The 23,300-nt window shown below is 50.0% G+C and overlaps 1 protein-coding gene across 7 annotated transcripts in view; it reads left to right on the top strand.

The window, feature by feature from the left end:
* The window catches only part of CEP104 (centrosomal protein 104), a 40,352-nt gene that overhangs the window by 3,303 nt on the left and 13,749 nt on the right, over nt 1–23,300 (top strand). For 3 of the 7 annotated variants that reach the window (XM_044942902.1, XM_044942900.1, XM_044942906.1), the window contains exons 2-13: nt 690–815; nt 11,962–12,135; nt 12,528–12,666; nt 13,771–13,833; nt 14,118–14,194; nt 16,817–16,985; nt 17,375–17,530; nt 18,358–18,585; nt 19,686–19,883; nt 20,553–20,720; nt 21,342–21,515; nt 23,116–23,292. In XM_044942902.1, the coding sequence (XP_044798837.1) occupies nt 703–815; nt 11,962–12,135; nt 12,528–12,666; nt 13,771–13,833; nt 14,118–14,194; nt 16,817–16,985; nt 17,375–17,530; nt 18,358–18,585; nt 19,686–19,883; nt 20,553–20,720; nt 21,342–21,515; nt 23,116–23,292 (1,836 nt within the window). In that variant the 5' untranslated portion in view covers nt 690–702. The remainder of the gene's footprint in view (nt 1–689; nt 816–11,961; nt 12,136–12,527; nt 12,667–13,770; nt 13,834–14,117; nt 14,195–16,816; nt 16,986–17,374; nt 17,531–18,357; nt 18,586–19,685; nt 19,884–20,552; nt 20,721–21,341; nt 21,516–23,115; nt 23,293–23,300) is intronic. The other 4 variants (XM_044942901.1, XM_044942903.1, XM_044942905.1 and 1 more) reach the window with 4 other exon arrangements.

The raw sequence follows: 23,300 nt of genomic DNA, 5'->3' as shown, positions 1-23,300 counted from the left end.
GCATGTGCAGGGCCACCGCCCCTCTGCAGACCCCTTCTGGGCCCTCCCAGCTCTGTGTCCAGGTGGTTGTGGTGCACCTGTGCAGGGCCATGCCCCCTCTGCTGGCCCCTCCTGGCCCCTCCCAGCTTTGGTGTCCAGCAGGGCCACACCCCCTCTGCAGAACCCGTCCTGGCCCTCCCAGCTTAGGTGTACAGGGGGTCTTGATGGCCTTGGCTTGTAGGTGTGTTGCTGCAGCTGCTTGGCCCTTGTCACTTGGCTCCTGTCTGTGTGTGTCCCTGTCTCTTTACTGATAAGGACACAGTCGTGTTGGAGCAGGGCCCTCCCTACTCCCATATGACCTCCTCTTAACTTGCATGCTGTTCCTAGACGTCCTGTCGGTGGTCCCGGGAGTGAGGACTTCAGAGTGCTTTGGGGACACAGTGCAGCCCACGATGCTGCTCAGGCTCTTTGGACATGTTAGTGTATTTGGGAAAAGTCACGGTAACGTGAATGATACTGTTAAGTAGTATCAGAGGTGCCTTAGAAATTACATAATAGAAACTAGACTGTTTCAAAGCAATGGGGCAGTCTGACTGGGCTGTGAATTACTTGTGTGTCAGCGAGGCGAGAACTAACATGTAAGTGACAGTGTCACTGTGTGCCCCTGAGTCCCTCAGTTTTGAAGCCGTCTCTCCTGCTCTCGCACACAGCCCGGCTCGCAGAATGCCCCACAAGATTGGATTTGTCGTCGTCAGCTCATCTGGACACGAAGACGGCTTCAGTGCCCGGGAACTGATGATCCACGCACCGACCGTCAGCGGGTGGAGGTCACCTAGGTGGGCAGGATGAGGGGCCGTGGAGGGTGGGTCGTCAGGGGCACGTGGGCTCTCTCGGTCTAAGTGCTAATGTTGTTACAACTCAGATGCAGGACCATGCAGGGGTAGGGTTGTGCCGCCGCCTCACCCATCTAGTTACATGCGGGACTCTTTTCTTTCTGTTTTTAATGAAAATTTGTTGAAACTTTTCCTCTATAACTTTAACCCACATTCACTTAAGTGTGCACATACGGAAAAGTAGAAGGAGAACTGCCTGCACCCCCCACCCCCCTCCCGCACCCAGTTCCCTGATTGAGGGCCAGTCTGCGTTCTCTGTGCTGGGTGGTAAGGATTTTGCATCTCACCACTGTCATGTAATACAGGACCTCAACCCAGAAAGTCTCTTTCAGATTCGTCTGGAATGTTTATTTGTACACCTTTAAAAATGCTCGTTAACTTGAGTGATGTAACACTAGTGAGTGTTTTTCAGAAACGTTTTCCCAAGAAGCCTTCTTTCTTCCCCAGAAGTGGGGCAGAGTTGGTTATTGGGCTGCCCAGGGGCTTGATCAGGCTTCCTGAGTGTTGTCAGCATCGGCCGCCTGAGGCCACTCACCTCCCAGGCCCGCGCTCCTCGAGCCTGGTGTTCCAGGTGCCAGTAGAAGGCTGACTGTTGCTCCTAAGTCACGAGCGTGTGAATCTGTATGACATTTACACTCAGGCATGTACTCATGACTTACATTTACTCAGGAGGTATATTGCTGAAAAGTTGAATGCAAATCCCATTTAAAATTCAGACGCATTTTCCTTTCGGAGTTTTTGAGAAATGATCATGCGAAACAAAATTTAAAGTAACATGACAGTTCCAAATTGTATAATGGTTCTGAACCCCGACCATGGGCCTGAACGTAGCCAGCTGAACGAATGAAAGGACCGTGGGATATCAGGTGAACATTTTTGCAACCAGTGCTCTTGCTCCCTGATTTTCTGTAATTGTGTTTCTACCTCTCCTGGAACATTTATCCATGTGCAGTAGGCAGTACTTGCTGTCATTCCAACACCTCCTTACTCAGCAAATAGGTAACTGGGGGCCATGCACTCTTTAGCCAGTAAGTTAAGTGATCACCATTGGGCAGCTACTCCTTTGGCTGTGGAATCGGCCAGCTCTTCTAATGGTGGCAAGAGGTTTCTAATCATGTTCGTTGGCACCTACTTTGATGGGAGGAGAAGGACTCTCCCTACAGAGGCAAACCCAGGATCATATACTGTGCCTCCGAGAAGCTCCATGTAAGGCAGCTAAGGAGATTTAATGGGGTGGATCCATGGGGTGTTTCTATTTTGTTATGAAGAGAAAGTAGAACAGCGAATATAGCAAAAGCACACTGTTTTTCTACACTCCAGCTGTGGAGACGACGAGGTGTCCAAGCATGGGGCCATTACCAGGACTTCCACATGTGAAGGTAGCCAGGAGGAGATGTAGGACCCCCTCCTCAGGAGCGGCATTTGTGGGCTTGTTTGTCCATATCAAGGAGTCATTAGCGTCATTCAGCCAAGCCTCAAATACGACGTTATCACATACTGAGAGTCTTCCTAAATACAGGGGTATGACAGCCAGCTTACACACGGTCTGACTCGCGTCGGCTACTCCAGTGTCATCTGCATGTGTATCCAAGAGAACTTGAATTAAGCCACAGAACAGGTCACATGGATTTCGTATTCTCACCTTATAAAAGGGCCCTACAGAACAGTTAGGTACAGAGTGGCATTGGGATTCCAGAGAAGTCACTTACAGGGTGAGTAAGGGGTCGCTGCTGTCGTGGACAGGTCAAGGTTTCTGGTGACAAATCCAGCAATCAGAGAGGCACCCCTCTTTCACAGGAGATTGGAAAATGTGTACAAAAGTGGTGTCTGTCCAAGGAAGAGAGGGGGAAATAAAGTAAGCAGCAATGGTGAGAAAAGGGCATATGGGCCTGGTCAGTCTTGGTCATCCATCTCATCAGATGTTGTCTGCTTCCATTCCTGAAAATCGGTGCTTTCACATCACCACTTGTTGGTGTGCAGGGCCATCCACTCAGGGCTTGGTGCTCTCTCTAGGTGTGACATGAATCCAGGAGCTTAGCAGCACAAGGGTTGATTAGCAGTACCTGATGGGGCCTTTCGAGTGAGGTTGAAGTGAGTCCTTCTAGAGGTGTCTTTTCCAGTAGGTGAAACCTCTAGGTTGCAAGGTGTGATGCTCATAGCATTCGTCTCCTGGGAGCCCGCTGTGAGAAGGTTATGCTATTAAAGCATGATTACTGTCAGTGGAAGCAGTAAGGCCCTTGCAGTATTGAAGCACGTCTCTGTTTATCAGCTGTAGGTCAGAAGAGGCAGGACTGGCTGTCCTGGGCATCCTCTGACCATCTCAATGGGTGAGTGTTTGAGTTCCCAAAGGAGTAGATCTAGGGGTTTATAGGGACCAACAGCGATGCTTTTGGCCAGGGAATTTGGAAGATCTCTACAAATGTTGCCAATTGGGTCTTAATAATGTCGTTAATGCATTAGATTAGCCCTGTGGATTGAGGATGGTAAGACAGTAAAAAACTGACCAGACAGCACAGACCCACCTGTCCAAGTGTTCAGCTACTGAAGTTCAAGGGGTTCCCCAGGTATAGATGGTCTTTTCTAACAGGATCTCAGCCACAGAAGAAGCAGTAGCCTGTCTACAGGGGAAAGTTTCAGTCCAGTGAGAAAATGTGCAGCTCATAACTAAACATGTTTATGTCCCTGAGATGGGAACAGCTGAATAAAATCCCTTTGCCAGGCCTCACATGGCCCGTGAGCAGTTTAATGCAGTGCAGACAGGCTTTCCTGGATTAAGCTTCAGACAGATGAACAAGTAAGGGGGGCGCTTTTCACAGCCTCAGTAGTATTGTCCCTCCAATACTGCCTCATGAGCTCTGTCGTTCTTCCAGTAGACAGTGGCATCATGCATGTACAGTGGGCAGTGATGGGGAATCTGGGGCTTCTGCTAGGACCAGATTGTGGTTTAGCCCAAACCAGGAGTTCTCTTTTTATCAAGCCAACAGTTATTCAGTTCCCAATATTGTTTTTCCTTTTCTGGGGCCAGTTGTTGGGCATTTCTAGTCAGTGTTCCCAAATTGTCCTCTGGGGCACATGGGGCTGTCCCTTTGGACCACGATAGAGGTTTAGCCAGAGGTTCCTTTGAGAGCAGTGTTTTGGCAGAAACGCCAGCAAGGTCGTTTCCTTTCACTTCCAGGGAGTCAAGTCAGGAATGCCCAGGGACCTTGACAGCAGCCAGGGCAGGTGGCATGAGTATGACATCTAATAAATCTCAGACATAAGAGCCATTTTAAACTTTATTCCTATCGGAGGTAAGTCAACCTTGCTGTTTCCATATCATCCCAAAGTCATAGGCAACTGCACAGGCATACAGGCTCTGAGTATAAATGCCAGTGGTTTTGCCCATGGCTGTACCACGAGCGCCAGTGAGAGGGTGTGCTTCCTCCTGTTGGGCTGAAGCAGACAAGGGTATCGGTGCTGCCTTGACAGTTTTGAGAGGCGCTGCGGCAGCAGCCCCACATAGTGTCTGCCTTTTCATCCTGTGAATAAGAACCTTAGTAAACCATGGGAAATCTGCATTGGCCAGCGGAGTCTCCTGTGAGTTACTGCAGAGTCAAAGGGATGTGTTGGTGTGAGCCGTCTGAAGGAGTTTTGTCGGTGAAGTGGGAGAGGAGTAGCAGGGGTGAGGTTATTACAGCAAGAGTGAGTTATTCAGGAGCAGCAGAGGGTTTCCCAGGAAGTAAGATGGCTGGCGAGCCAGCATGGTGAGGATTCGAGAGAGCTTCAACTGCACAGGCTACAGAGATGGTTAGAGGAACCCGGGGATTAGTTTTTGGTGCCCAGAGTGGCTCTGAGACAAGGGGGCTGTCCCCATGGCACAGGGTCCAGCTGTCAGCCGTGATACCCGATGGGTCGATGATGGTCCCTGTGTTTTGGGGCGAGTACTCCAAGGGTGTTTCCCCCTTCCTCATGTCAGAGAGGAAGAAAGGAAACTGATAACTGGGATGTCCAAGGGCAGGGCCCTTATTAAACTTCTCTTTAAGGCTCCAAAGGCAGTATCATCCTGATCTCTCCAAATAAAAGGACCAAGTTTGTTGGTTTTTAGAAAACATATAAGGGCTGGGCCTTAAGAGAGAAATTTGGAATTCAGTTTTGACAGCAGCTAGCTACCCAAAACACCTTGTAATTGGACTGAGTTTCAGGTTTAGGGAAGTTGAAAATACCATGAAGCCTACAGGAATCTAAATGTGGCCTCATTCTAAGATCAGGTGCCCTAAATACTGAACCTAAGTTTAAGCAAATGGCAGTTTTTCCTTAGAGACCTTGTGTCCCTTTAAAAAGTTTAACAAGTGAATGCTGTCTTTCTGTGAAGTTTTAGAGGAGAGCACAGAAGCAAACCATCCATATGTTTTAACAAAGTAGAGCCTACAGAAAACTTTATTGTCCAGATGAGCCTTTAAGGTTGGAGAAGTAAGAGGGACTTTCAGGGCCTTTCCTGGTGGCCCAGTGGTTAAGACTCATCCTCAGGAAGCAGCCCACAGAGCAGTCACAGGGTGATTCTGCTCCTGGTAGGAACGGATGCTGGTCTTAGATGGATTTAAGGACCACAGGGTGCCAGGGGTAACAACATTATGGATTCCAGAGATCCTGGACAGACCTCCATGCTCAGCCATTGCATTTCTCATGGGCGAAACAATGCTGCAGGGACTGGTACGAGCGAGCATGTGGCCCTGGCTTTGAAATCTTCTGCTATGGACTTGATGCCTCTAAGGACCTCTGTTTAATTATAAGGTATTGATTAATTCTGGGGAGAAGTTTTGAGGGATATATTTAAATATTAATAGGAGAACACTGGATTCTGTGAATTTTAGTTGAAGATTTTTCATATAAGGAGAGCAGTAGCCAATCCAGTGGTAACCAGTGATTAGTGTCCTTGAAATCAGCTCTAATACATCTAAGACCAAGCAAGTAAAAGATAGTGGAGGTCTTTCATTTCACCTGGTTGGCTATTTTGATGGCCAACATTTCAAATTCTAGACCTGTTTCCCCCTTCAGGAGAAGGAAATTCCAGGATGGCACTTTCCTAAGAAATCTCTGCCCCTGCTCGAATAGAGGTGAAAGAACTGTAGGAGAAAAGAGTATGTGTCTCTCAAACAGCCTGAACCAAAGGGATCAGGTTCCAAGATGGGGACCTTCTGGGGTTTGTTAGAGATCCCCTGCTTTTTCAGCTGTTCAGCACTCTGAGGCAGGAGCTGCCTGAGAGCAGTGGGCTGAGCACCGAGAGTGTGGCTCTGGTGTCAGTGAGGACACAGATTCCTTCCCAGTCCAGAGGGTGGTTTTTCCAAGCCAATTAGAAGGTGTGGGAAGAATACCTGTGGTTCCTCAGGGCCTGGTGCTTGGGTTAAGAGGACATGGAAAGGTTGTTTGGAGCGTGGAAGGCACCTGCAGTGCTTAAGCCCTAAAGGTCTTTTTTTTTTTTTTTCCCAATGTCCTGGCTTTTTGCAATAATAGCAGAGACCAGGGGTTTTGTTTTTGTTTGGAGGTGTGACGGGGGCTCTATTTGTTGAAGATTAAAGATGTTAGTGGCTTTCCTTTTGGTTGACTCATCCAGGGCTCAAACAAGCTGATCTACCAAAGTAACCAGACCTGGAGTGGACATGGTTTTCCATTCCATCCTAGTCCTTTTAACTGAAAGAGAATTCCCATTCAGCCCATTCATGAACACAGAGTTGGAGGCAACCCAAATGGATTGAATGTCCAAAAGAAGACCCAACATTCTCAAGTCAACTATAGTGGTCATGAGCAGGCTTTATAAGTTTCTGCATGCAAGCCTGAATTTTGTCCCAATCATCAAGATTAAGAAAACCTTTGGAAACTGTTCTGTGAAAATTTCTAGCAAGTTCTTGGGTTTCCTGCTGTCAGTCAGAGTCTGTTTCTCCATATCCTTTTCAGGATTTTCCCATCAGGCAAGTTTCATGCAATGTCAGGCCTGATGGACATAAACCTGAGAAGCTAGGTTGCTAAGTTCAGAAGTGTGCTGGACTCCTCAGCAAATGCATGGGTGTCCTCAGTTCCTTTGGGAGAATCTCTGACTGTAGCTCAAAGTTCAGCTTTAGTCCAGGGACCATTAAGAACCTAGGGATTTAGCATCTGGACCCCTAAAAGGCTTAGCTTTCAAGGGGCAGGATTTAAGTTCAGGGAAGGGGGAAATGGGGAGGGGTTTGGAGAAAAAGGGAAGTTCAGGTGGGGGTTGAGGGGTGCAGAGGAGCAGACAGTGAACAGAAGGGGAGGGAAAGTAGCACAGGGTTGGGGTAGGGGCCTCAGAAGTCAGCTTGTCTTCTTTCCATTGTTTGTTTGCCCCCACTAGCCTAGGAGTGATATTTTGTAAAGAGGCAATTTTTGAGTCCGGAATGTGTTTGGAAGCTCCAAGATATCAATTAAAATAAGCATCCTAATAAGGCTTTTTCATTTGGTTCTGAGAGAAATAGGATTGGGGCAGTTGAAAGTTCCCCAAAATGGCTGTTGATATTCTGAATTACGTGGGAGTGAAGTCAGTCCATTTAGTTAAAAATGTGCCTGAGGAAGGACCATAGTTTTTAAACATAAAACCAACCAGGATCCCTGAAAGGAAGGCTGTCCCTGAAGTATTTAGGTGACCAGGGTCCCATTTCTCAGCTTTTTTCAAGAGCAAAAGAAAAATCCCTAAATAGTCTGATTTCAATGGAATTTTACCAAAATTCCAGCACACTTCCAGCATGGAGGACAAGTTGGGGAGTACCAGCCAAAGGGGAGCCTGGTGGGAGTCTGTGGGGTCAAAAAGAATCGGGCACACTTAGCGACTAAACAACAACAACCCCCCAGAAGGACAAAGCCATCCCAAAAAGAAAATAGGCAGGTCCCGGGTAAAGCCAAGAGCCTAGCCAAAAGGAGCAGCTCGACCTGAGAGGATCCTTGCTGGCTGTCCTGGAAGGAGGAGGACTTGAAGGAGGGGAGCATGGGGCAAGGGCAGGGGCCCCTGCAGTTCCACGGTTCATCTCTGCCAGACCCCACTTCTTTTTCTTTTTTTTTTTTTTGATATAAATTTATTTTAACTGGAGGCTAATTACTTTACAATATTGTAGTAGTTTTGCCATACATTGACATGAGTCCACCACAAGTGTACATGTGTTCCCCATCCTGAACCCCCCCTCCTACTTCCCTCCCCATCCCATCCCTCTGGGTCATCCCAGTGCACTAGCCCCGAGCACCCTGTCTCATGCATCGAACCTGGACTGGAGATTCGTTTCACATATGATATTATACATGTTTCAATGCCATTCTCCCAAATCATTCCCCCACCACAGAGTCCAAAAGACTGTTCTATACATCTGTGTCTCTTTTGCTGTCTCGCATACAGGGTTATCGTTACCATCTTACTAAATTCCATATATATGCATTAGTATACTGTCTTGGTGTTTTTCTTTCTGGTTTACTTCACTCTGTATAATAGGCTCCAGTTTCATCCACCTCATTAGAACTGATTCAAATGTATTCTTTTTAATGGCTGAGTAATACTCCATTGTGTATATGTACCACAGCTTTCTTATCCATTCATCTGCTGATGGACATCTAGGTTGCTTCCATGCCCTGGCTATTATAAACAGTGGTGCGATGAACATTGGGGTACACGTGTCTCTTTAAATTCTGGTTTCCTCGGTGTGTATGCCCAGCAGTGGGATTGCTGGGCCGTATGGCAGTTCTATTTCCAGTTCTTTAAGAAATCTCCACACTGTTCTCCATAGTGGCTGTACTAGTTTGCATTTCCACCAACAGTGTAAGAGGGTTCCCTTTTCTCCACACCCTCTCCAGCATTTATTGTTTGTAGACTTTTGGATCACAGCCATTCTGACTGGTTGAGATGGTACCTCATTGTGGTTTTGATTTGCATTTCTCTGATAATGAGTGATGTTGAGCATCTTTTCATGTGTTTGTTATCCATCTGTATGTCTTCTTTGGAGAAATGTCTGTTTAGTTCTTTGGCCCATTGTTTGATTGGGTCGTTTATTTTTCTGGAATTGAGCTGCAGGAGTTGCTTGTATATTTTTGAGACTAATTCTTTGTCCGTTGCTTTGGTTGCTATTATTTTCTCCCATTCTGAAGGCTGTCTTTTCACCTTGCTTATAGTTTCCTTTGTTGTGCAAAAGCGTTTAAGTTTAATTAGGTCCAATTTATTTATTTTTGCTTTTATTTCCAATATTCTGGGAGGTGCAGACCCCACTTCTGAACACCGTGTGACGTAAGCCTTAAATAAAGCAGTCAGTTGTTTTACCCACAGAATGAGCTGATTGCAGAATGGCAGAGAAATTGCTTTTGGGACAGGCACGCTGGGGAGAGTATGGGTGAATCGGGGCAAAGGAGAGAGAAGAACCTCACTTTATAGGGAAGAGGGGCAATTGGCAGGGGCTGCTCTGAACCCCAGTCCGCTGGAGGAGAGAGGAGGTTCGGGCTGATGACAGCGTCTCTGTGGCTGGGGTGAAGGGAGGGCATGCCTAAGGCTCCCCTCAGGGACCCAGCTCCATTTTATTTTTTGTATGTAAATTTAAAAATTTTTTAGAACTTTTTATTTTGTGTTGAGGTATAGCTGTTTAACAATGTTGTGATAATTTCAGGTGAACAGGAAGGGCCTCAGCCATACATATACATGTATCCATTCTCCCCAAACTCCTCTCCCTTCCAGGCTGCCGCATAACATTGAGCAGAGTTCCCTCTGCCATACAGTAGGTCCTTGTTGATTATTTCCTTTAAATATAGCGATGTACACAGGTCCATCCCACACTCCCTAACTGTCCCTTCTCCCGCACCTCCCCGGCAACGGTAGTTCATTCTCTAAGTCTGTGAGTCTCTTTCTATTTTGTAAGTAAGTTCATTTGTATCATTTCTTTTTAGAGTCCACATATAAGGAATGTCATATGATATTTCTCCCTCTTTGTCTGACTTACTTCACTCAGTATGACTCTCTCTAGGTCCATCCATGTCCTGCAAATGACATTATCCTTCCCCAGCATTTATTCATGGATTTTTTTGATGATAATCATTGTGGCTGATGTGAGGTGATGTCTCATTGTAGGTTTGATTTGCGTTGCTCTGATGATCAGTGATGCGGAGCATCTTTCCATGCGCCTGTTGGTCATCTGTTGTATGTCCTCTCTGGAGAAAGGTCTGCTCAGGTCTTCTCTGGCTCCATTTTGCATGGGGTTTCCCTTCATTGCTTTTACAATGTATTGTCCTTTCTTTTAATGAGTTTGAGGGGTAGTGTTGATTCATCTATAAACTCTCAATAAGCTACCTTTGAATAGCTAAATCATAGCCTTTTTTTTTTTTTTTTTTTGGTTGCACTGCATGGCTTACAGGATCTTCATTTCCCAATAGGCATGGACAGGCATCAGACTCTGGCCACAGCAGTAAAAACATCGAGTCCTAACCACTGTACCACCAGGGAATTCCCATAGCTTTTTTTTTTGGAAGGGTTTTAAAATACACAACTTCAAAATTTTGTCAGTAGTCTTAGTTTTCCTTAAACAATTTTGTAGTTGTTTTTTTTAATAATAAATAATTTTTTTCACACAGATCACTGCATCCCTATGTCTAGAATGGTCTCACCACCAATTACAGTGTCTGTGCCCTGCATTGAGAAACAGTAAACATCGTAAATGTCTACAGCAGCCTTGGCCAAAGGGTATTCGAAGCTGGAGTTGCTAGGTTCCCCATTTCCTGGCTGACCTGCCCCACATGTGTCTCTTTTAACAACAGTGGCAATTTTGAAAACTCAGTATTAGGAAACCCCAGGGATCTCACCCCCAGAATAAGAGTGTTCTGTCTGTCGTCACTGGCCCCACTTTCTCAGTCAAACACAGAAGTGCCCAGAGCCCCGTCTGCTCAGCCTAGCATTCCTCCCTGTGCGCTCCTTCTGTCAGGATGGGCAGGAGGCTGGCCGGCTGGGCGGGGAGCGTGTTCGTCTGTGTGGTGTCTCACGCCTCTCGGATGCCTGTGTGCAGTGTCAGGTCACCTGTGAGGTGTGCAGTTCAGGCTCAGGGTGGTGTGTGCTTGGGGTTCCTCCCCGAGGGGAGGTTTTCAAAGCCATGGGGTCGGGGGTATGCCCCACGCACGGTGAGTCTGCATAGGGAAAGGAGCCTGGAACCCTACCCAGGGCATAAACAGGGCAGGAAGGGCCAGGTCAGGACCGGCAGGTGCATGTCGTACTTGGCCTTGTGGAGGTCAGTGGTGACCTGTGATGTTGGCTGAGGGGGAAGCTAAGAAATGAGATGGGGCTGGGAGAGCAGGGATGGGTCACAGGAGGCTCCCCGGGCTGTCTGACGTGTGTGTGTAGCTGTCTGGAGGGGTGTAGTGAGGCAGCTGGGAGGAGAGGCAGGAGAGGGCCACGCGGGCCAGCCGCCAGGTCACCGCTGCGCTCTCAGGCATCGTGACGTGTGCTGGAGGGGCCCTGCCTACTGCCCCATCCTCAGGACTTCCCCAGCTCCAGTAGCCCCTGGACACCTGCTGCCGGGCACACCCAGCCTGGCCTGCTCAGCACACGCCCCACCCACTGTCAAAGCCTTGTGTTGTCTCCCTGGTCATGACCGTGGACTGCGCATTGAGGTTTCTGACGGCTGTGTGCCTTCTGAGCAAAACTGACGCTCCAGTGGGGTCAACCGTAGGCTTCTCCTCCAGGCTGCTGAAACAAGTGTGAGAGGCACTCAGGACATATTGCTCATTGCTCACTCCACTCAGGACTCTATAAAGCGAGGGGTTTCCTCAAGTGTGTGGGTTCCAGCGGGAAATCCTCTGGCTCACTTGGACAGCCTCTTGTTTATCTCGTGTATTTATCTCATGATAAACTTTGGGTTTCATTTCAAACCACAAACTAGCCGCTCCAAGTTTGATTCGATCTGGGGGCCCGGCAGACCCCACTCTGAGTTCCAGCTGTGACTGGAAGGCTTTGAGGGGGCCAGGACCGGGGCCCCTGCAGCGTCAGAACCCACAGAGCTGCCCCATTACCTGGACGTGTGGCTGGGGACCGCCTGAAACCCTCCATGGTGATCCTGCAGGAAAACAGGACTGTGCTTGCTTTCAGGTTTTGCCAGTTCCCACAAGAAATTGTTCTTCAGATGGTGGAGCGTTGTCAAATAAGGAAGCTGCAGCTGCTCGCACATCAGTACATGATCCCCAGCAAAGTTGAGTTCTACATCAGTGAGAGCCTGCCCGAGTACTTCACCCCGTATCAAGCAGAGCGGTTCCGGAGGCTTGGGTAAGGGTGGAATTTAGCGTGTATGGTGGGGATGTCTAGCCTGAACAATTCTGCCTCAAGGTGGGTAAACACTGCGGCATCCCCCTTGCCGTGGTGCTTGCTCACGCCCTCACGTGCGGGTCCGGATCTCACAGCTTGTGCACACCTGCCGCGTGCCAAGCATGTTCACTGAGCGGCGTTCCCGCTGATCGGTCGTGTTCAGGCTGCTTTTCAGATGCAGAACTTGTCTGGAGAACACTGTTTAGAGTTTGACTTCTGGACTTTGCCCAGGGTTTGTTTTTTTTTCTTTCATTCCAAGCCTAACTTTCCTTGGAACCTGTGGAGTTCACTGGGAGCTGAGGGCAGCGCGTTTCTGCACCGACGTGGTTCCACAGGTGTGTTCTTTCTTCCAGCTATGTGTCTCTCTGTGACAATGAGAAGACAGGCTGCAAAGCCCGGGAACTGAAGTCGGTGTATGTGGACGCAGTGGGGCAGTTTCTGAAGCTCATCTTTCACCAAAACCACGTCAACAAGTACAATGTGTATAACCAGGTGAGACGCATGGGCCTGCCCCTCAGTGGTGTCTCCCCTCATAGAAGAACCTGGACTCTTCCTTCAGGGTGCTGTCTGTGGGGCAGCGCTAGGCTCTCTGGAGCTGTTCCTCCGATTCAGGGCCACCAGTCACATGTGGCCGTGTATGCTGGGGGCGTGACTGGTCCACGGGCATGGGCTGTGTGTGTCACCCAGACTCAGTAACAAGATGAGACATTTTGGATGTATTAAGTTTAAATATATTGTTACAATCAATTTTATCTGTTTCTTTTAAACTTTGTTTTACTCTGCCAACTAGAAAACTTAAAATTATCTATGTGGCATCATATTTCTATTGGACAACACTGTTCTAGGTAGACTTTTGTAAGGTAAATCCCCTGATGGAAATTGGGAAGGTGACTTCATGTGGCATGCAGTCCAGAATCTCTCTGGTTCCCTTTCTGTTGCTTTGGCATGATTAACACAGTGGAAATCAGAGGCATCAGAGCAGTCTTTTTAATTGAAGCAGATATTTATAACACTCCTTGCCCCTTCCAGAGGCATGCAAGTGTTCCAGCCAGTCAGAGTTTATGCTGAGCAGGTGAGCTGGAGGAGGGTCTGAGACAAAGTCAGGTGCCTTGTCCATGCATGACAGCAGAGTTCTGAACCGTCTCTTTCCTCCATTTCCTCTCCTTGTTCACCAGGAGTTCCTTGGGTTTTAGCTCAGCCTCAGTGATTCTCGAGGGCAGGGGCATGTCATGGGAGAATCACTGCCTCGGACAAACTGAGCTGCGTTAATGTCGATTTTCATTCATTGTCTAACTTACCACCATCAGGGAGATATGATCCCATTCTTAACTCAGGTGGATGTTTCAATATAAGGCTGCATTAAAACTTTGTTACTGTTTTAACATCCTTCAAACATTAAAATAGCTACTTGGTTCAACATTAGAATATTATGTAATTTGAAAATCATTAATAATTCTATATTAGCATGAGATTTTGCAATTAGTGCATTTAGATGTACATCATCCCATTTGATGACAGGATGAATCAGAGTGTTATAAAGGGGTTAAGTCCTGTCTAACATTTATACTTAATTTCTGTTGGTGAATTCTCTCTTAGGTTGCTTTGGTTGCAGTAAATATCATTGGAGACCCTGCAGACTTTGGCGATGAAAGCAATATTGTAAGTCTGGGAAGTTTCATTCCTAAAGAGAGACATTTATTTCTAACAAGGAGGGGTCATTCATTTTTGTCACAAAAGTGTCATCCTATAAATTTTCACAGAAGTGTCTGGTGACCAGCTCGCAGGTGATTTTTCAGCAGCTGTAGTTTTAAACTTTCCTTTGCTCGAGAAGTTTAGTTGTCCCTCCAGCAAATGGGATCACCGAAGCCCCTTCATATCATATCATCTCTTTGTTTTATGTTGTTCCTTTTCCTCTGAGATACTAAGCGGAACTTCCCCCACAGACCTCCAGAGAGAAGCTGATTGATCACTACCTGGGGCACAATGCCGAGGACCCAGCTCTTGAAGGAACTTGCTCTGGGTAAGAGCCCCGCCCGCCCCAGGCCGTAAACTTCTGGGACTTCCTCCCTGGAAGCCAGCTCTAAAGGACCCTGGACTCGGGGGACCCAAAGTGCAGTCTGGAGCTGAATAAGCCATTGATGGGATTGTTGTAAATACACTGCAGATTAAGGTCACCCTTCTGTTTAAGCACATTTCATTCAGCACCCTTCAGAGAGGACTTCATTTCCTGTGTGGTTCAGTATCACCAAACAAAAGAGCCATCAGCCATCCTTTGATGTTTTAGTGGCGCAGGTAAATTCATAGATGGAACAATTGACCAAGATTGTCAGTTACTGAGCTTCATCCTCCCTCTGCTCAGAGCTTCAGTCCTTACGGGAGTGAGACCTGCCCGTCTCCAGGTTCTCCCGAGCGCCTCTTCACGCTCTGCATGCACACAGTTGTGCAGACTTAGCCATCCTGCTGCCTCTTCAGCAGGTCAGGCTTGGAGGGCAGAGCTGAGGGTACAGCTCTTTCCTCCCTGTGTCCCAGCACCTCTCTGGGACCAAGTCCTCAGCACCCTGCCTAACAGCACCCAGCCTAAGGAAAGAGGAATTAAAAATGACACCCAGGGCCCCATTTCTGACAGCAGCTCCCCAAGAGTGAAAGGATAAGATGCTTAGAAAAGATAAGATGCCTCGATGTTAGTAGATGGTGTTTGCCCGTGACCTGTGGTGTGTGTCACTCCATGCTCACGGGCACGTGGTCAGAACAGCCGGCTCTTCTGTTTGCATCAGATGTGGGGTCGATTCTCCAGCCTGTCGCTCAGAGCCACGGCGATACCAGTCATGCGCCCGGCAGACAGTGAACCCGTCCCCACAGAGCTCCCCAGCCCCTACAGGCCTGGGTTTCATGGTCCCCGCAGCCCGAGTGAGAGGCGGACCAGGGGTCGCCTCAGGTGGTGGTGTGCGTGGTGCCTTGGAGTGGAGGCCACGCTTACAGTTCAGTGTGTAAGAAGGCACAGTGCAGGGTGAGCCATCCCACCTACACAAGCCACGTGGATGCCTCCCCTTGTCAGGTTGGCATGAGGAGCACCTGGGGGAGGCGGGCACTGACAGCAGGTGCCGTCCCCGCTTCCTTCAGCATCATGGTGGCACCACCTGTGGCTCTGCCCTCGTGAGCAGAGATGACCAAGCTCACTGATGGCTCAGTATCTCTGATAAAAGCCCTCTGGGGAGCGGTGACTTCTGTTTAAAGCAGTTCTTCTTCAAGTTAGCCACGGGGGACAGCAGACTGCAGCTTCCTGTCCTGCTGCACCCCCACCCAGGGTTTTCCTGAAGGTGAAGTGAGGTCTTGACAGGTCACGGGCCGCACCTGAGGCTGAGTCCACAGGCACCACTGGGGCACTGCTGACGGGTGTTCCAACATCATCTCAACCTTTGTAGGGTTCTATGGTGGAATGAAGTGTTGGTTTCATCTCTGGAACTTCAGGGCAGAGCAAGTTAGATTTGAGAATATGGTGTGTATTTAGGTAAAAATAGTCACTGTGACCTTGGGCACATGGAGACATTCTGCTGGTCAGTCCTCACTGAGGTTAACAGAGGTGCCACAGCCACCGTGCCTGCTGCTGTGCCCACCAGTACCTGAGTCAAGGCATGCAGAAGTAGGATGATTTTGAAAGGGGACGTGGTCCTGTCCTGTTGAATTTATCATTAATCAGCTAAACTTATGACAGATAACATCTTTAATAAGTTTCCCAGTGTATAAGGACCCCCGAGCCAAAGTTAACAGGAAGTGTTGACGTCTGATTCCGCAGATGGGGAGGTTCTGAACCACGTCCCCAACTCTTCTGTTGAGTTAGATCGGTGTCATGGTTCTAGACATCAGGCCCAGGAGCTGCTGTCCTGTTATAGAACTAGGAGGAAGGAATGGAGGTCAGAGTTCATGAGAAACCAGTCATTTAGATCACATTTGGGTCATTCATTCCAGGAAGGATCTTTCTGATCTGCAGAACTGGATGGTGGTGTACAGTTGGACACCCTGAAGTACAAGCCCAGTGGTAGCATCTGGAACGCTTGTCGCTGTTACTGCGGCATGAAATGGAAGCCTGGGCTCAGCCTGAGCCCCCACGTCAGCCTCTGCAGGGCCAGGGCCTAGTCGTGGCCGGCTCTGATGTTGGTTTCCCAAGGCTCCAAATGATTCAGGAGCTGATTCTCGTGCACTGTCATGTCCCAGCACCCAGAGCAGAGCTGGGCACAGTCTGCATTTGAAATATCTGTTGAATGAGTGAGTGAGTGAATGAATGAGAGTGAATGTGAATGAGTGAATGAAATGAGTGAATATGAATGAGTGCATGAGTGAGAGAGTGAATGAGTGGGGAAAGAGCTGAGTAAATGAGTGAGTGAATGAGAATGAACGAGTGGATGAGTGAATGAGTGAGTAAGTGCATGAGCAAATGTGAACGAGTGAGTGAATGTGAACAAGTGAGTGAATGAGAATGAATGAGTGGGTGATAGATGAGAGAGTGAGTGAATGAGGTTTGTTGGCAGGAAATGCCATAGGGGCGGGCATCTCCCATCTTTAGCCCTGAGTGTGTGGAGAGCACCTCCCCTGCAGTATCACGTAGATTAAAACTAGCTCTAAAATACTCTATTCTTTCCTGTAGGAAGTCTGATTATATCTCTCCACTAGACGACTTAGCCTTTGACATGTACCAGGACCCAGAAGTGGCACAGATCATCCGCCGGTTAGACGAACGGAAGCGTGAGGCCGTGCAGAAGGAGCGCTATGACTACGCCAAGAAGCTGAAACAAGCCATCGCTGACTTGCAGAAGGTACTGCCTCTGGGAAACAGCTCCTCTGCCACCCGCGATAGGCGTTGTGTCTGATTACCCTGGCACCTGCCCAGAGAAGGGCCAGGCCTCAGAAGGCCACAGGGTTAGCGTGGATTCAGGGGTGTAAGCCAGTGAGAGAGACCACAAGCATGTAGTCCTGCAGAGCCCTCCTCAGGGCCGCATGCCATCTAAGGCAGCAGGAAGCTGAGATGCTTAAACCGCTGTGAGCTTGCAGGCGACCGTGGCCAGTCCTCTCCACTCCCTGTGTCATTCCCCCGTCTCCCGGACATGAGGCTGGTCGCCCACACCGTCCTCGAACCGTTAACTTTGAAACGGTCTCTGCACTGGGCGCAAGTCTGTGAAACGAGAGCTGACGCTGTGTGCTCCAGGTAGGGGAGCGCCTGGGCAGGTACGAGGTGGAGAAGCGTTGTGCCGTGGAGAAGGAAGACTACGACCTGGCCAAGGAGAAGAAGCAGCAGATGGAGCGATTCCGCAGCCGCGTGTATGAGCAGCTGCAGCTGCACGAGCTGGTGGACGCCGAGCTGGTGGGTGGGGCCTGCAGCAGGACCCGGAGTTGGGGGGCCGGGAGAGCTATTCTCCGAATCCACACGGGTGGGCATCAGGGGCTCAGCCTTCACAGGCTCCTGCGGGAGGACTCCAATGGTGGACATGCGGCAGGTCAGCGGGGAAGCCTCCCAGCAGATGGCTGTGTCTCCTGGTGGCAGCCCCACCCATGTGGTCCTGGGAAGCACAGGGACAGGGGCCCCTGACAGCTCGGGCCAATAGGGGAGGGTCCCATGTCCAGACCCATGTTCCAGGCCAGGAGACAGGCCTGGTGCTCAGGGGATAGCATGGGGAGTGCAGGCTCTAGCTGTCACTGCTGGCTCGTGGCCCCACTCTACCCGCCCCACTCTGTGGTCTCAAACTCATTCCTCATCCTCCCTGGGACTCAGTTTCCCCATTGTTTCCATGGCGGTGAGAACAAGGAACCTGAGATGTGGTCGTCTGCCTAAAGCACTTTCCGCCAGCCCAGCACACGACCACAGCTGAGTCCACCGCACTTGTTAGAGTGACATGAAGTAGCCTGCTCTGCAGACACACAGGGACCAGCACCGGCCGTGTGGGTCCAGCCCAGGTGCTTCCGCCCACCTGCAGCCTCCACGCTGCAGCGCCCACTCTGTGAGCAGCCACCCTGTTTTGGTACAGCGTCCCCTGAGTGGTCCACACGGTAACATCAGGCAGTCAGGGGCCGTGACGTGGCCTTATTAGTGCAGCTTCCACCTGTGTCTTCCCAAGCCAGTGCTCCCCTGGGGAACGAGGTGGGGTCTGTGTGGCGGGGACACTGGGAGCTGAACGGCCCGTTTTCCCCCAGATGAGAAGGCCTCTCGACCTGCCCCTGCAGCCCCTGGCCTGTCCCAGCAGCCCCCACCACCAGCCGCCCATGCGCTCCCTGCCACAGCCAGAGGAAAGGGTGACAGAAAACCGGCTTACGGACCCTTTTCTTCAGGAGAAGCCTTCATCACACTGCCTGGACGTGTCTCCTCAGCGTCCCACAGTGGACCGGCCACCTCCCGCCACTGACCCCCCTCCCAAGACCCACGTAGGTAACTCAGGTTCCCGCCGTGGGCAGACATGGAGGCCCTGTGTCTTGTGGGGGCTTTCCTGGGGAACGAGTGTATCAGAGAACAAAAGCAGGGGGCCTCCTTCCCCGCCCTGCATTCAGGAACACCGCCAGTGACTGAGACTGCCTCCTCTGAGCCTCTGCTGCTCTCTTTGCAAAGACATGTTGCAGTGTGGGAGAGGGTGTTTCTGGGAATGAGTGAGGTTCCCACCCTGACGGGACCTCAGGACAAGTCGTGTACGAGGCCGTCCCTGTTAGAGCTGCCTGTGTGGCAGATGGCAGAAAGCCTGTTTCCAATGGGCTACTGGTGTTTATAACTGGGAGTCTAAGAGTCCACATAGGTTTCAGGGTAGGTTTGACTCCTATCTTGCGGGTCCACTTTCTTGGTTCCGGATGCCCTCTCAGTGGGCTGGACCTGTCCCAGGGGCCTCAGCTTCCAGTCTGGACATCTTGCCATTGGGGAGGTGGGGGAGGGTGGGCGGCATCTGTCCTACCCTGAGCCCATCCCCAGGCCCCAGGTTTACCCTGGTTAGACCGGCCTCATCACCTGGCAGCCTCATTGCTCATGTGTGTCACTGAGGACAGGCCACAGGAGGCCTCTGCTGAGGGCCGCAGGTTTGCAGGCGCTGGAAGGAGTGACAGAAGGACCCAGGGCTTCCGCCACCTGCGTTAGTGCAGGGCTGCTGGACAAGGGATGCGTTCAGAGGAGGCTTGATAGTTACAAGTAAACTAGCGAACTGAGAAAATACCAGAGGTCTTTCCAGAAGAATGTAATAAGTTTTACTCTAGTGGTCTTTTGGCTGTTGAAATCTCTAGTGGTGAGCAGTAATTGTGGCAGAATCTAGATAGCTTGTTGATTAGGTCTGTAACAAGCTTAGAAGGGAATAGAAACTCATGTCTGATTTTTTCAGTTACATCCAATTCATAAATTATTCTAACCTGATGAGACTGATACTTCAGCAAAATACCATCGTTCAGACCAGACATGTCCCAGGTAGTCAGCCTATGGGTGTAGACGGGGATCAGCAGGCGAGGGGGGACCCCACGCCAGGCCCTGTAGCCGCCCTGTCCTCCCACAGCCCGATTCCCTGCCCTACGATGAACGGCCTCTCCCCGTGACCCGCAAGCAGCTCGGGGCGGCGGTCTCCGAGGCAGAGAGGAGAGATGTGCTCAGCGACGAGGCTCGCAGGGCGGACGCTGCAGGCGAGCCAGAGCCCCTGACGGAGAAGGCCTTGCGGGAAGCCAGCTCTGCTGTGGACGTGCTAGGAGAGGCCCTGGTAAGGAAAGAGGCCAACGGCAGGTGGGGTGGGCAGCTCCACAGGGCTCCTGGTCCTCTGCCGGTCCCACCCTTGTCCTCACTGTCCAGTGGGAACGTCCTGATGATCAGTCATCACGTGGGAGAGCACGAGCATCAGCTAGGATTTCAGGTCTCCTGATGGCGTCCCTTTGAGCCTGGCCTTTCTTTCTATTTATTTTTCTGTTTTAATTATTTGCCCATGCACTACAGCATGGAGGATCCTAGCTCCCCAGCCAGAGATTGAACCTGCATCCTCTGCACTGAGAGGTGGACTTTTAACCACTGGACCACCAGGGACATCCCAACCAGGGCCTTTCCTTGTGGTGCTCACAGGTCTGGGGCCCAGACCCAGCTCCCGCCCGGAGCACTGCTGGCTCCAGGGTCGAGGACAGCAGAGCAAAGAAAATACCAGAGCGTCATTAGCCTCGAAAAGTTCTCCTGTTGGAGCTTTTAATACTGTCCGTGTTTTAATGGACACAGACTTAAAACTTTCCGTGCTAGGAGCAGTATTTCTCCAAACCCATGTACCCAGAGGGTGGAGGTCCTGTGTTTAGAAAAGCTGTGTCTTGTTGACACAAACCAAAGCCAGGGGTGCTGGGGTGGGGACTGGGCCGACCGCCCACCCTGAGGGCCGCCCCCGCCCTCCCAGGTGGCCGGAGCCTACTCCAAGACGTGGTCGCACCGGGAAGACGCGCTCCTCACCCTGCATAAGCAGCTGACGGACACGCCCGTGGGGACCCCGAAAGAGGACCTGAAGAGCACGCTGAGGGCCGCCGTCTTCCTCGTCAGGAGAGCCATCCGTGACATCGTGACCCCAGTGAGTCCCGCCACCCCACAGGGGCCCCCATGTCTGCCAAGAGCTGCCGGGCCATCCCCTGGAGGTCAGGGTGGCCCGGGAAGCAGCCTGGTCCCCTTACTGTCATCACCAAGCACAAGGTCACTAGGGATGAAGACCTTGAGTAAGAAACCCGGTCGCCGAGGAGCCTGGGCTCTGTTCCCATGGGCCGTGCCCTCTGGCCCTGTGTGCGCAGAGGCCTGGCCGCCGTACTGTTCACGCTAGGTTCACGTTTGATCTTCCCGACACCTGAGGAGCTTGGAGTTACCGGTGAACTTTCCTAACTCTGAAAGGGCCGTAAGAATGAACATCCCCAGTTACACCATCGTCTGCATTCACACAGTACCTTATGCAGTTCAGCAGAAACGTCAGACCCTCGGTCTCAAGGGGCGGTGTCGGAGACCTCATCACACACAGATGAGCCCGTGCCCTCCGTGTGCAGGGAACTGTGTGCACAGCAGTTGGCAGTGGCCATTTTCAGTCCTTCAGACAGCGTGTAGTTTTCAGCGTAACATTCCTGTTGATTACTGAAAGTAAATTTCATGTTTCTTTTTAGTGGAATTGAGTTGAGTGGCTTATCCATGTTTATCACTTTTTTCGTAGGTCTTTCAGGCATCTTTGAAGCTGCTGAAAATGATAATTACACAGTATATTCCTAAACACAAACTGGGCAGGCTGGAAACGGCTCACTGTGTGGAAAGGACGATTCCTGTCTTGCTCACGAGAACTGGAGACTCTTCTGCTCGCCTCCGGCTTATGGCTTCTAATTTTATTCAGGTACAGATTTCCCCAGGATGTTTGAAGTCATCAATAATAAACACATAACCGGAGATACTTGGCTTTCTTAGTATAGTACCTTACAAGGCCCCATCTGTTCGAGCCAGTCATAGGTTATGCCGTGTGATTCACCATCATAACTTCCTTCTCCTCTGACCCAGTGAAATGCTGCCTTAAACATGGCTACAGTGTACCGTTTTTCTTTGTTTCTCTTATTTAGCATAGGCTTTTAATTTTAATAAATAAAAATATATGGAGAGCCAGACCAGAATAGAAAAGTGGAGTTAAAAATAATAATAAACAGGTCACAGTCTTGATGAAGTGTCTTTATTCTTTCCACCAACATGCCTCCTCTCGCCTGGGCACTGGGGTAGCCAAGGCGGACGTGAGCAGCTGGGAGTCTGGGGCCCACGCTGAGCCAGGCAGCACAGGAGTGTGCTTTGCTCTCTTGTCAGGAATCCATCTGGGCCAGGAGACCTCAGGTTAAGGTACAGGGTGTCTGTGAGCTCCTCCAAACGTGAACCCAGTGCCATGAGCAGGCCGGCTTTCTAGGGAAGGAAGCCAAAACTTCCATAGTTTCTCCGCCAGGAAGAACCACCGATCTTGTTTTATTTAACGAACTAAAACGTTCAGGGAAAATGAGTGAGTGGCGTTATTTGGGGGAACTCTTTCAAAGGATGCATTGAACGTGCCCCTAATTGTTTCCAAGCCACGTTCACCTCCGGGACGGCAGTGGTGCTGAGCGTCCTCTGTGTGCGGGCGTTCCCATACTGCACCAGCTTCCGACGGCCTACACCATGTTGCCATGTGCGTCCTCTTGTGCGCGGCATCTGTGTCTCCCAGGGAGGTCAATGTTCCTGCTGCTCTCGGGGGCTCCCCTCCCTCCTCCTTCCCATTGGTTTCCAGCCACTCATGGGCCCAGAGGCAGAGCCAACGGTGCTGCCAGAATGAGAAGGTGTTTGGGTGGTGTGGCCACAGACCTGCTAAAAACAGACTTCTGTCTGTTACAGCTCATGTTTCATCACTATTTTATCATTTCTTCAGTCTTTTCCTTTAATATTTTATCATTTTTTCTTTCCTTGCATCTGGCTAGTTAAGTGATGAATATCTTAATTATAGAAATACTTGTGTGGAGACAGTAGAGCGTGTGGAGGCACTTACCCTCTTTCATCTCAACCCATCAGGGATCAGTCCATCTGAGTATGTGCCTGTTACACTCTTGGCTAAAGTTTAAAAATACTGAAATGGAGGTTCTTACAGCAAGACTTAATTTCTTTTAGAATTTTAGAAATTAGAAAATCTTTTTCTTAAGGTTGTGAGATCCTGAGAAGAGAAACTAAGGTTTTAATCACACTTTCTGTAAAGCTTTAATTCATCTCTAAGTGATCATGGTTCCTTTTTCTGATGATTCAGGGTTTTGTTCTTAATTGTTATCATATCTTAAAAAGAAATAGGCGCTTACAGACAAATGACTTTACTGTCATCTGTCACTGTCATTTTTTATTTCCCATTTTTTCCCTCAGTGTTTACTTTGCGACTAGCAATCAGTTGCCCCTCTCATTTTCCAGTAAAACTTAGCAGATGCTGTTGGTCTCTCTAGGAGATAGCCTTGTTTAAGGAAGTGAAGTCTCTCCAGGTCATCCCATCGTACCTGGTCCAGCCGCTGAAAGCCAGCTCCTCAACTCACCTGGCCATGAGCCAGATGGCACTGCTAGCGCGACTGCTGCGGGACCTGGGCACGGAGGGTGCGGGCTTCACCGTGGACAGTGTGATGCGGGTGAGCGC

The sequence above is a fragment of the Bubalus bubalis genome, chromosome 5 (genome assembly GCF_019923935.1).
Source record: "Bubalus bubalis isolate 160015118507 breed Murrah chromosome 5, NDDB_SH_1, whole genome shotgun sequence".
Classification (NCBI taxonomy): Eukaryota; Metazoa; Chordata; class Mammalia; order Artiodactyla; family Bovidae; genus Bubalus; species Bubalus bubalis.
The sequence above is the reverse complement of the archived record's forward strand: the minus strand, read 5'-3'. Positions and strand labels throughout refer to the sequence as shown.